We start from the raw sequence: 13,043 nt of genomic DNA, 5'->3' as shown, positions 1-13,043 counted from the left end.
AGTGGTATCTGATGAGGTAGCACAATATGTTTAAACTACTGCTCTACAGTCACTTTCTTTTAGGTACTGTGTATATATAAGTTCTTCAGATTTTAACAGATAAATATAATTATTTTCTTATCATAACACCAATGACACCACACCAGCTTGCCTTTAGATAATGCTTTAATAGAGGAAGGTTAGTCAAATTATCCAGTGTTTTTTTTTTCTTTCCATATTTATTTATTCATTTTCATGTGATTTCATTTACTGATTCGCATCTCTTTAAATCCAGTTTTAGACTGTGATATTACAAAGGTCTTTCCAGATTATTACTTGCCACACTACATGAGATAACCCCAGTCAAATTGCCTGAATTGTATAATATAATTTGTTCACCATGTTAGGTTTAAATCCTCTAAAAACAGATTCGCAATTGAATAACATTATTCTGTTCCAATTCACATCCTTCAAAGCACTGACATGTTTTGTCTACTTTCACAATTGCCACTACTGTATTTTAGCTGGTTCTAGAGTTTTACCTCATCCTATGCTGTCTTGTAATTATTATATTTTAGATCAGCATTGTAATAAATTCATTCACAGTTTTTTTCTTTTTATGCAAACAAAGGAAAACAAAATTAAAAAGTACAATCACCGAAAACACACCCCCCCACCGGCTCATCATGGCTATCCAATAACTATCGCTGGTTATATAGATATTTTAAAACCCAACCACAGGCACAAAAATTTAAGTAGGAAGTGTCTGTGTCTGCCAAAAGAAGAAAATTAAATCTCCAAGGTGATGGGATAAGTTTATAAATGGAAAGATGAATATCTAATTGTAGAGGAGCGTGATCAGAAATTACAATACCCAGATAGTCAGAAGAAACTACACATGAATCAAGAGTGCTGTCTATAAAAAAATAATCGAATAGGAATGATACACCTGGGAGAAGAAAGAAAACTTTTTTAGAGAGGGGTTACGGAATCTCCAGGGATCAACAAAACCGTTCTGACACATAGAATCGGAAAATGTTTTAGACATAGCAGATTGATTCAGATTACGGGGATTAGACAGTTCTAAATTTAGGTCAAAAACACAGTTTAAATCTCCCCCAAAAATCAACAGGTGAGTATTTAAGAAAGGGAGATTGCTCAACAATCTATTAGCAAATTTATTCAGTGTTAACTATATTTAAATGATTAATTAATCAGTCAGTGTGAGTTCACTCCTTGTCCTCCGTCTTGGCCTCAGCCTCCTCTGGACCTGTAAATAAATAAATAAATTAAAAAAATATTGAATACACAATAAGCCTGCTTTTCTGTTTATCACATTTTATGATACATCGCATCCTTAAAATGTCTGTCCACCATATTGTGTAGTAAACAGAATTATGGGATTGTCTTCTACACTTTTTGCATAATAAGAGTCTTTCAAAGTCCCTACTCAAAATTCACAAGTTGTCCTCTGACCTTTGAGTGTGATTGGCCCAAGGATGAGGACCTCAGTGTGGTGATCAGAGCTAGTGCTTCGTTTCCTGCGATAACTGCATCCTTGGCGACATCGTGAGTTGTAGTCATTGTCAGGGCAGATTATGACATCACACTTGAGGAACACCTGGTTGTGTGTGCGCAGGAACTTGAATGCGCTGAAGCTGAACCGAGCGAAGTAACGATTTCCATTTCTGTATATGTTTACCGTGTTGTCTCTCTGACAGCTGAAATGATAAAGACAAAAATAAATACATCATTGTTACATGAACTGCCTAAATAGAGACAGCACATAGCAAGCACTGGTCTTAAAGAGTTCATGGATATTATGACACCTTATACAACTTCATTTACATTCCTAGGCAGCTTTGTAGGTTACAGATGTCTACCAAAGAGAGAACAACTCCCTGTACAACAAGGAATATGATCTACTGTGGGCAACAAAAACACCTCTCAGAGAAGCTGAAGGGTAAACAGTTCCTGATTGAGGTTTACTCAGGTGAGGAAATCAGTGCTGGTGTAGGAAAACCTGCTGGAGGGGTAAAAGTCTTTGATGGTATTTGAACTGTTTCACTGATGTTTACAATTGTGATCTGCAATTGTGAGTGCCCCGACCATAGACACACAATCTAGGTGTATTTGAGCAGTCAATAGAAACTTCTCTGAAGAGCTGAAAGACTTAATGTGTAACCCAGTATCAGCATGGAAAAACATCACTAATAAGACATACTGATTCTAATTTCAAGGCACCTGTGGAGCCTACACTTGGGAACTATCGGTAGACTTCAGCTCAACCTTAACTACAATCATTACTCATCTCCTCCACTACATTTTCCCAACATACTATGCCTGCCTAGTTGGATCTAGGGATCACTAACTTCCTGACTCATAGGAGGTAGCAGGTGGGGCACTCATCTTACTGGAATAACTGCAGTTCACATATAGGACTAACAGGTCGGTTTATAATGCAGCTACATTACTTTATTACCTCAGTTACATTATAATGGGGTTACATAACCTCCTCCAACTTCTTAAGCCTGAGGATCCTAGTGTTAGATGCTATTTGTTGACTTTATCTCAACCTTCAATGAAACCATTCCTGTATACAACTCACTATGCCTGACACAATGTTAGCTTATCACTAACATCCTGCTTGGTAGGGGGTAATAGTTGGGCCAAGTGTAACTCACATGTTGAACCCTGACAATCAGCTACACACGCTCACACTATTATTTGTGTTGCCTTTAAAAGGTGGGTCCACTGAGGTATTGCTATTGGTTTACAGGGACAATGTTGCTTGTGTCAGTGTACTTGTTATAGTTGTGTGTGAGTGTGTGTGTGTGTGTTGTACCCATTGCGTATAAGGTCATAGGTGCGGCTGCTGTAGTCGTGGTTTGGCGAGGCCACACAGGAGTCCATGAACAGATGGAGGCTTGGTTCGGCTGGGGTTAGCTGCACCTGCACGTACAGTTGCTGATTGAGGTTCACTCGGTACGGGGAATCGGTGATGGGGTAGTAAAAGCTGCTGGATGGGTAAAAGGCCATGGTGGTGTTGAACCGACCCGTTCCAGTGATAGCTGCATTTGTAATCTCTTTGGCCTCATAAAGAATCTCGACTGAAGAATCACGCTCCATCACACATCTCACAACCAACGGGAAAACTGTATTATTTCGGGTGATCTCATCCGACGTTGGCTGAGCTGCTCGCACATTATTGGTGTAGATAATACGTCCATTCTCGGTCTGGGGGGAAGTGCACATAAATACGTACATATAAGTGCATATAAAATTAAGCACCATTAGCTAAAGTTTGACTGACAACACATTTATCCTCCAGAGTTGCAATGTTTTTTTCTCATTTTCTCCTTAATCTGGTCTCCAATTCCCACCCACCAGTACTTTGTTATTTAAAAATAACAATAAATAAAAAAAACAACCAATACTTGTCTTGTGTTTTTTTTTTTTGTTCTTACTGTACTAACCTCTCCAACAGGGTATTTTGACTGATGGTACACAATTTGGCCAAATGTTTCTGGACACCTGACCATCCACAAACTTTTGGCCAGATATTGCATTGTGGGTAATTCAGTACCTGAGAGTGTACTTTGTGCGGTTCATGACATTACCCTACTGCAGTGCATTGTGGGATTTCACTGGATCACTGGATGTTATGTAATATTGTATAAAGTGTAGTGTTACCGTTCTCCTGGTGCTGCAGCTATGGAGACGGAAGTTGAAGGTGACATAGTAGTTGTCAGTTGAAGCTCTGCAGCGATGGTCATCAAGATAAAGGTCGTACCAGCTGAATCCCAGTGAGTCCAGGTAGGATTTACGGATGGCAATGTTCATCGAGTCAGAGGAGCAATCCACACGGGCTGCACGACATTCAACGTTTGACATAAAACTCTAACCATGCATCTAGTTATTGTGTTCTTTGTATTTCATTACCAACCTCTATACTGTTCACTATATAGCCATGCTGAGTCCCACTAGTCCAGGCCATGTTTATATTTTATAGTGAAATCCCAAATTCATTAGCAATAAAAAAACCAATACTACTACTACTAATAATAATAATAATAATAAAGCTGCAAGCAGCATTTTCTGGGGCCAAGCACCCAGACTCAGTGAGCCTCATATTTACAGACATGCTACAATTATTGGTTAAGGAATCACAGCAAAGCAGAGCAATAACTATAGGCAAAGGGATTCAAGTATGATTTGTATTTTCAAAAATTTGCAAGACTGTTATGGGAGAATTCTTTTGAATATCAGAGTTCCTTTGATAACTTTTATTCAGACAACTCTCAAGATGATGTGAGCCAAATTTGGTGAACATTGGACATAATTTGGAGAAGGAGTTGCAAAAATGGCACTTAGACGTGAGCATTTTTTAGCATGTGAATGTTACTTTTGACCAGTAGGTGAAATTTGTTCAATAAAATTTGTTGCTTAGCCTCAGGTCATGGCCCTTAAGATGTGTACCAAGCTTTGTGTCATTGAACAAAGTCATTGCTGAGATGCAGCCTCACTTCCTGTTTGGCTGCTTTGTTATCAGATTTGTTGGCACATTATGGGCAAACCATTTTGAATATTCAACATTTTATAAGTTTTTAAATAAGTTTTGTGAGGCTTACTCTGTAGATGATGTGACAGATTTGGTGATGATTGGACAAAGTTTGTAAGAGGAGTAGCTCTTTTTTTTCAAAATCAAATTAAAAATTTAAATTAAATTTCAGACCTTGGCATGCATTCACATCAGCATACTCCAGTGAATTATAGGAAAATTACCTATGAATTTTGCACAAATTCTTCAAATGATATAATGGAAAAAAATTTAAAGTTTTTACAGTTCTTGACCACAAGGTGGCACAAACATAAAACGTCTTGGGTACATTGCTGGCATAGTACTGAAGATACTTATCAAGTTTCATGATACATTGATGCATTGTTGAGATACACCCTCATATCCTGTTTTTCACTTAGGGGTGTACTCACTTTTGTTGCCAGCGGTTTAGACATTAATGGCTGTGTGTTGAGTTATTTTGAGGGGACGGCAAATTTACACTGTTACACAAGCTGTACACTCGCTACTTTACATTGTAGCAAAGTGTCATTTCTTCAGTGTTGCCACATGAAAAGATATCATCAAATATTTACACAAATGTGAGGGGAGAACATGCAAACTCCAAAGTCAAATCAAATGAAATAAATTAAACTAAACAAATCTGACATTTAATAATAGATCAACTCAAAATCAATTCATTCCTTTAATATTAATATGATTGCTGATTCAGTACGTCAGTATTCGGTACTGAAACATTACCTGTTGTCAGTGAGCTTTCTGTTGTCGTGGGTTCTTAAACACAGTGAGAAAATATTCAGTTAGGGACGTTTAAGTAAATAGGAAACTAAAGAATGGAAGAAGGTCTAGAATGGAGAACCAAAAACGATTTCTAGATCCAAATAAAGAGAAATAATGGAGGAGACAGAGCAGTTTTACTGAGAATACACCGGTTAAAGACAATTACATTTTTACCTGGTGTTGTTGTTGGTGTTGTTGTGGGGGTGAAACAATAATCTAAATGAAAAATGGTAAAAAGTTCACACTGTATGTATTAAACATCACATGTCTGTGAGTCTGCATTTTTGCAAACACTACTACTGATTTCACACTGTCACTAGCTCTTTCCATCTGTTTATAACTCTGCATCCTATCAACAAGGGAAAGAACGAAAAGAAAAAAAAAATACAAAAGTAAAAGTAAAATCTTTTTTTTTTTTAATTTACCGATTGTTCCATTGCATAATAAATAGTAATGTTAATTTAGGACTAAAAAAATACATATATCTTACATTAACTAGATTTTTAAAAAATAGTTCTCACCGTAATAATCATTGCAGCAGTTTCCGTAGGACTGACAGGAGCTGGTGCAGGAACAGAGCGCACCATTATAACCACAATGATCCCTGCAGCTAATGTAATCTAAAAAAAAAAAAAGTCAAATCAAATGAAATAAATTAAACTAAACAAATCTGACATTTAATAATAGATCAAATCAAAATCAATTCATTCCTTTAATATGAATATGATTGCTGATTCAGTACGTCAGTATTCGGTACTGAAACATTACCTGCTGTCAGTGAGCTTTCGGTCGTCGTGGATTCTTAAACACAGTGAGAAAATATTCAGTTAGGGACGTTTAAGTAAATAGGAAACTAAAGAATGGAAGAAGGTCTAGAATGGAGAAACAGAAACGATTTCTAGATCAAAATGAAGAGAAATAATTGAGGAGACAGAGCAGTTTTACTGAGAATACACCGGTTAAAGACAATTACATTTTTACCTTGTGTTGTTGTGGTGGTGGTGTTGAAACAATAATCTAAATGAAAAATGGTAAAAAGTTCACACTGTATGTATTAAACATCACATGTCTGTGAGTCTGCATTTTTGCAAACACTACTACTGATTTCACACTGTCACTAGCTCTTTCCATCTGTTTATAACTCTGCATGCTATCAACAAGGGAAAGAACAAAAAGAAAAAAAAATGAATACAAAAGTAAAAGTAAAATCTTTTTTTTTTTAATTTACCGATTGAAACATTTCATAATAAATAGTAATGTTAATTTAGGTCTAAAAAATTACATATACAGTGAGGGGAAAAAAGTATTTGCTCCCCTGCTGATTTTGTACATTTGCCCACTGACAAAGAAATGATCAGTCTATAATTTTAATGGTAGATTTATTTGAACAGTGAGAGACAGAATAACAACAACAAAAAAAATCCAGAAAAACGCAGATCAAAAATGTTATAAATTGATTTGCATTTTAATGAGGGAAATAAGTATTTGACCCCTCTGCAAAACATGACTTAGTACTTGGTGGAAAAAACCCTTGTTGGCAATCACAGAGGTCAGACGTTTCTTGTAGTTGGCCACCAGGTTTGCACACATCTCAGGAGGGATTTTGTCCCACTCCTCTTTGCAGATCTTCTCCAAGTCATTAAAGTTTCGAGGTTGACGTTTGGCAACTCGAACCTTCAGCTCCCTCCACAGATTTTCTATGGGATTAAGGTCTGGAGACTGGCTAGGCCACTCCAGGACCTTAATGTGCTTCTTCTTGAGCCACTCCTTTGTTGCCTTGGCCATGTGTTTTGGGTCATTGTCATGCTGGAATATCCATCCACGACCCATTTTCAATGCCCTGGCTGAGGGAAGGAGGTTCTCACCCAAGATTTGACGGTACATGGCCCCGTCCATCGTCCCTTTGATGCGGTGAAGTTGTCCTGTCCCCTTAGCAGAAAAACACCCCCAAAGCATAATGTTTCCACCTCCATGTTTGACGATGGGGATGGTGTTCTTGGGGTCATAGGCAGCATTCCTCCTCCAAACACGGCGAGTTGAGTTGATGTCAAAGAGCTCCATTTTGGTCTCATCTGACCACAACACTTTCACCCAGTTGTCCTCTGAATCATTCAGATGTTCATTGGCAAACTTCAGACGGGCGTGTATATGTGCTTTCTTGAGCAGCGGGACCTTGCGGGCGCTGCAGGATTTCAGTCCTTCACGGCGTAGTGTGTTACCAATTGTTTTCTTGGTGACTATGGTCCCAGCTGCCTTGAGGTCATTGACAAGATCCTCCCGTGTAATTCTGGGCTGATTCATCACTGTTCTCATGATCAACTCCGTGTAGTTCTGGGCTGATTCCTCACTGTTCTCATGATCACTGCAGCTCCACGAGGTGAGATCTTGCATGGAGCCCCAGGCCGAGGGAGATCGACAGTTCTTTTGTGTTCCTTCCATTTTCGAATAATCGCACCAACTGTTGTCACCTTCTCACCAAGCTGCTTGGCAATGGTCTTGTAGCCCATTCCAGACTTGTGTAGGTCTACAATCTTGTCCCTGACATCCTTGGAGAGCTCTTTGGTCTTGGCCATGGTGGAGAGTTCGGAATCTGATTGATTGATTGCTTCTGTGGACAGGTGTCTTTTATACAGGTAACGAGCTGAGATTAGGAGCACACTCTTAAAGGGAGTGCTCCTAATCTCAGCTCGTTACCTCTATAAAAGACACCTGGGAGCCAGAAATCTTTCTGATTGAGAGGGGGTCAAAAATTCTTTCCCTCATTAAAATGCAAATCAATTTATAACATTTTTGACATGCGTTTTTCTGGATCTTCTTGTTGTTATTCTGTCTCTCACTGTTCAAATAAATCTACTATTAAAATTATAGACTGATCATTTCTTTGTCAGTGGGCAAACGTACAAAATCAGCAGGGGATCAAATACTTTTTTCCCTCACTGTATCTTATGTTAAATAGATATTTTTTAAAACTTTATTACATTAACTAGATTTTTAAAAATAGTTCTCACCGTAATAATCATTGCAGCAGTTTCCATAGGACTGACAGGAGCTGGTGCAGGAACAGAGCGTACCGTTATAACCACAACGATCCCTGCAGCTAATGAAATCTAAAAAAAAAAAAGAAAAAGAAAAAGTCAAATCAAATGAAATAGATTAAACTAAACAAATCTGACATTTAATAATAAATCAACTCAAAATCAATTCATTCCTTTAACATTAATATGATTGCTGATTCATTACGTCATACAGACCATCATATACATTCACATAATCACAGTTGAAGCAGCGGTCCAGACTACACACACACACACACACACAGACACACACACACACACACACACACACAGGCTGTAGGAGTTAATTTTTTCTTATTAAGTCATTTTAAAAATGTTAACTTTATGTGCTGTCATCTGTATTTAGATAGAACGCCTTACACAACATCATTTTGAAAAAATATATTTGTTTTCATAAAGTAGAGTCTGAAGTACAATGGCTATTAAAAGTCTACACACCCCTGTTACAATGGCAGTTTTTTATGATGAAAAGCAAATGAAACCAGGATAAATCATGTTAGAACTTTTTCCACCCTCAATGTGAAATTATGATGTATAAAAACCTGAATGAAAAACAACCAGAAACATTTTAGGGATTTTCTTCACAACCCACTACTGAAGCCATGGTCCACAAAAAGCTTACAAGACACGCACAGTATCGATCAGGAGAGGGGTTATTAAAGAATTTCTAAAACATTGAATGTACCATGGAACACCGTAAAGGCCATCATCAGCATGTGGAGAAAATGGAACACTACAGTGACATCACCCCAGCACGTCCCTCCAACATTTATAAAAGGACAAGACAAAAGCTTACCAGGGAGGCTGCCAAAACACCAACAACAACATTAAAGGAGCTGCAGGAATATCTGACAAGTACTGATTACACTCTGCACATGACAACAATCTCTCATTCTTCACATGTCTGGGCTGTGGGGTATGGCGCCTAGACGGAAGCGCTTTCTCACAAAAAAACATCCAAGCTCAAGTAAATCCCCCAAACCATGTGGCAAAAATGTATGTATGGCCTGATGAGACCAATTCCAAAAGGTATATTTGGTGCAAACAAAAGGCACATCACCAAAAGAGCACCGAAGCTACGGTGAAGCACGGTGGTGGCAGCATCATGCATTACGGCTGTTTTTCATCAGCCAGAAGCAGGGCATTTATCAAGGTGGAGGGAATCATGAATAGCTACAAATACCGGCCGATTTTAGATAGATGCAAAACCTTCAGGTGTCTGCTAGTAAGCTGAAGATGAAAAGAAATTTCATCTTTCAGCAGGACAATGACCCAAAGTATACATCCAAATCAAAAATTTTGTTGCTTTGTGTTGACTCGCCGTGTTAGCCGTTATTTTTGCGCTGTTCACAATAAAATTCTGCACCTGCATCCGTCTTGGCCTCTGTAACTTGACAATGGGAGAGCTCTATTTTTCGTCATTTTTGGCTGTTTTGCTGAATTCGGCCCTGTTATTTAAAAGGTATGTCTTTGAATTTAGATGTGTACATGCCACGGACAGTCCTTAAAGCGTGTAGCAAAGATTTAGCAGGTTAGCAGGTGGAGAGGATGGCCCGACATGGACGGCCTAAAGATCAATGAGATTACTGAGGATGGTGTCACTTAAAAACCATAAGGAAGGCTTTGGACTACTATTGATATGACCAGGTCATATATGACCTGTGACAGCTCTCTGACCAGAGAAGGCTGAAAACGTGGGATGGCCTTGGCCAGGGCAGGCCCTACAGTAGCACTGGGGGCTAAGTGCCCTAACAACCTCATGTCCCCTGATACGTCCCTCCACGGCCCCTCAGGACCGTTCCTTCCTTGCCTGCTTTGCTTTTATGATCATTCTTAGATCAGGCCTCTTAGCAGGCTGTGGCCGCCCGGTCCCCCTGGCTCTCTGCGGAGGGGAGGCAGCCCGCCACACTCGCCTTCTGTGCCTCCCTCGCACAAACAACAGACATGCAGTCCCGCTGAAGATAATAAGGCTGGTGGCGTGGTTCAGAGGTGCCATATATATATATATATATATGTCATGCGATGCGCAGGTGCCACGTCACCTGATCATGGCAGGCCTATAAGTAGAGGCATGATTTTACACAAGCTTCAGATACCGGTCACGCGCACAAGGCGCTCCCATACTGTTATGCTAAATGCAACGTCAAAGTTCCCTTTGAAAGGGAACACAGTATCAGTGTTATAAACACAGTAAAAGTGTGAAAGTTTCATTTGGTTTGAGAAAATATCATAATGTATTTTAAAAATCAATACGTTACCAAAATGGCTGTGTGTTGTGAGTTACTCCTCAGTCGTGGGAACAGTTCTGTTCATCATTTTACACACTTTCTTTTTCCCTCTTCTGAACGAAATGACGGTCTCCTTCGCTGTGACCTGTTTTCTGTGATGATTTTTGAAATGTTTTCATCCTGAATCAGAACCCTGAGAAGAAAGTTCTCCTAATGCTACACTCTTCAACAGACCATTGAAGTGGCGTTGCTGTTACCACCCCGAAGTTGATTATTTTCCTTTTAACAGCATGTTCGGTAGTGGTTTCTACCACGGCCATTGGTAAATGCATATTATTTATTTATTTATTTATTTATTTATTGATTGATTGATTGATTTTTATCACATTTATTTTCATCACTTTTTCACTGAACTGTCCATAAACAAAATGAATGGAGTTGAAATGAGATTAAATAACACTTACCTATGAAAGCCCATTCTGCTCGAAAACCTTGTGAAGTCACGCTGACATCACTGGAGAAAACGACGGTCATGTATCTGCTGCTGGAGTTGAAGGTAGCTCTCTGATTTCCACTCACATTACCCAAAAGTGAATGCTGAGCAGTCGGACCGTTGTACACGCGGATTAAGTCCCAGCCTGACTCCAAACTGAAGAAAGTGTAACGAAACTAGCCTTAAAGACTAACCACAAACAAATATTCTTAAATAATAAAGACATAAAAATAAATAAATAAATAAATAAAAGTCAGGTATGATTCATCAGTAGGTGAGAAACAGGAAGGTGATTTCTTACTCGATGAACGTGAAGTTTAACGAAACCACCTGCAGTTCTCCGGCCAGCAGGCTCCATGTGCAGCGTGCATTATTGGGATAATTATTGGGATAATTGGGGCTGAAAAATTCCCCACGTGACTGAGTCAGATTTCCACCACATGGAGCTCCACCTGAAACACACCACGGTTTTAAACACTATCACAAATATGCGTACCCCTATACGATGGCTAATGTAATCTAAAAAAAAAAAAAAAAAGTCAAATCAAATGAAATAAATTAAACTAAACAAATCTGACATTTAATAACAGATCAACTCAAAATCAATTCATTCCTTTAATATTCATATGATTGCTGATTCAGTACGTCAGTATTCGGTACTGAAACATTACCTGTTGTCAGTGAGCTTTCTGTCGTCGTGGATTCTTAAACACAGTGAGAAAATATTCAGTTAGAGACGTTTAAGTAAATAGGAAACTAAAGAATGGAAGAATGTCTAGAATGGAGAAACCCGCTATCTTTGGGATGGGAAGGTTTTTTTGTGTGCTGTGCCATATTTTGTGCGCAGGTCTGAACTCCCTTTCAGAGTTCCAGCCTGCCCTAGCCTGCCTTGCTCCCGCCTCCCAGGATGACATCACTAATTGACGATCATATTTAAAGAGGAAGACGAGTGAGAATGGTGTGGGATGTTGGAGGTGGTTACGTGTGAGTTGTTGTTGTTGTTGTTGTTGTTGTTGTTGTTGTTGTTGTTGTTGTTGTTGTTGTTGTTGTTGTTGTTGTTGTTGTTGTTGTTGTTGTTGTTGTTGTTGTTAGGAGATTGTTTGGTTCGTGTTGCTCGCCCTTGTGACTATCGAATTCTGTATTCTGACTGCTCTTCTGGTTTTGACTCTTGCCTGATTTTTGACATTGAGTTTGGTTGTCCCTGCTTCTGTTTAAGTGTATACTCTTCACGACTGTATATATTTTGCACTTGGCACTTGGCAGTAGGGGTGTGGCTGACATTTCTTTTGGGAGACGATCCTTTTGTCTCTGTTTTTGGCTTAGGTAGTTGGGAAGTATTTGTATTTTCTTTGTTATTTTCCTTTTAGGTAAGCTAGCTACCTAACAGTAGAATTCTTTTGTTTATTATTTTGGCCTTGGCCCACCCTGAAGTTATGCCTGGTTTGGTTCATTTGTACAGTTATATGTATATAATTGTGTGTTACAATGTACCACAACTTTTGAACAATTATTACTGTAACAGCATGACATGGAGTGTTTTATTGCATAATATGTATAACATCAGAGTTACTTTTAAAGTGGTGAACAAAAGGATGATGAACAGATTCTCATCAATTAAAATGCACAATGCTTTTATTTTTGCTACTCTAAATAAAGCATAAAGCAAGTAATTATTCAAAAGATTAATTGCAGACTTACCTGTTGTGAATCCAGAGCTGTGCCCGAAAAGAGCAGAGCTGAGCAAAAATATCACGAATCCAAACTCCATCTTGTCTCACCTGCAGAATTTCTGTCCTCACAGAGGTTTATATAGACAACAAGAGGAGAAATAAACCACTTCCTTATGACGCTCATGTCCTGGAATATGCTGTAATAGAGAGATACATGTGGGAATGCAGGAATGGGGTTTA

At 38.8% G+C, this 13,043-nt stretch overlaps 2 protein-coding genes across 2 annotated transcripts in view; both read right to left on the bottom strand.

The window, feature by feature from the left end:
• Positions 1 to 13,043, bottom strand: part of LOC128633558 (CUB and zona pellucida-like domain-containing protein 1) — a 153,430-nt gene that overhangs the window by 81,637 nt on the left and 58,750 nt on the right. The gene's annotated exons all lie outside the window — the stretch shown is intronic.
• On the bottom strand, positions 148 to 6,136 carry LOC108261670 (CUB and zona pellucida-like domain-containing protein 1). The gene is made up of 8 exons (XM_053682541.1): positions 6,107 to 6,136; positions 5,860 to 5,958; positions 5,513 to 5,554; positions 5,300 to 5,332; positions 3,673 to 3,848; positions 2,825 to 3,216; positions 1,456 to 1,700; positions 148 to 1,249 (listed from the first exon to the last, which is right to left on the bottom strand). The coding sequence occupies exons 5-8, from the start codon at positions 3,820 to 3,822 to the stop codon at positions 1,209 to 1,211; spliced, it is 828 nt and encodes a 275-aa protein (XP_053538516.1). The 5' UTR covers positions 3,823 to 3,848; positions 5,300 to 5,332; positions 5,513 to 5,554; positions 5,860 to 5,958; positions 6,107 to 6,136; the 3' UTR covers positions 148 to 1,208.

This window comes from Ictalurus punctatus, chromosome 9 (assembly GCF_001660625.3).
Source record: "Ictalurus punctatus breed USDA103 chromosome 9, Coco_2.0, whole genome shotgun sequence".
Classification (NCBI taxonomy): domain Eukaryota; kingdom Metazoa; phylum Chordata; class Actinopteri; order Siluriformes; family Ictaluridae; genus Ictalurus; species Ictalurus punctatus.
The sequence above is the reverse complement of the archived record's forward strand: the minus strand, read 5'-3'. Positions and strand labels throughout refer to the sequence as shown.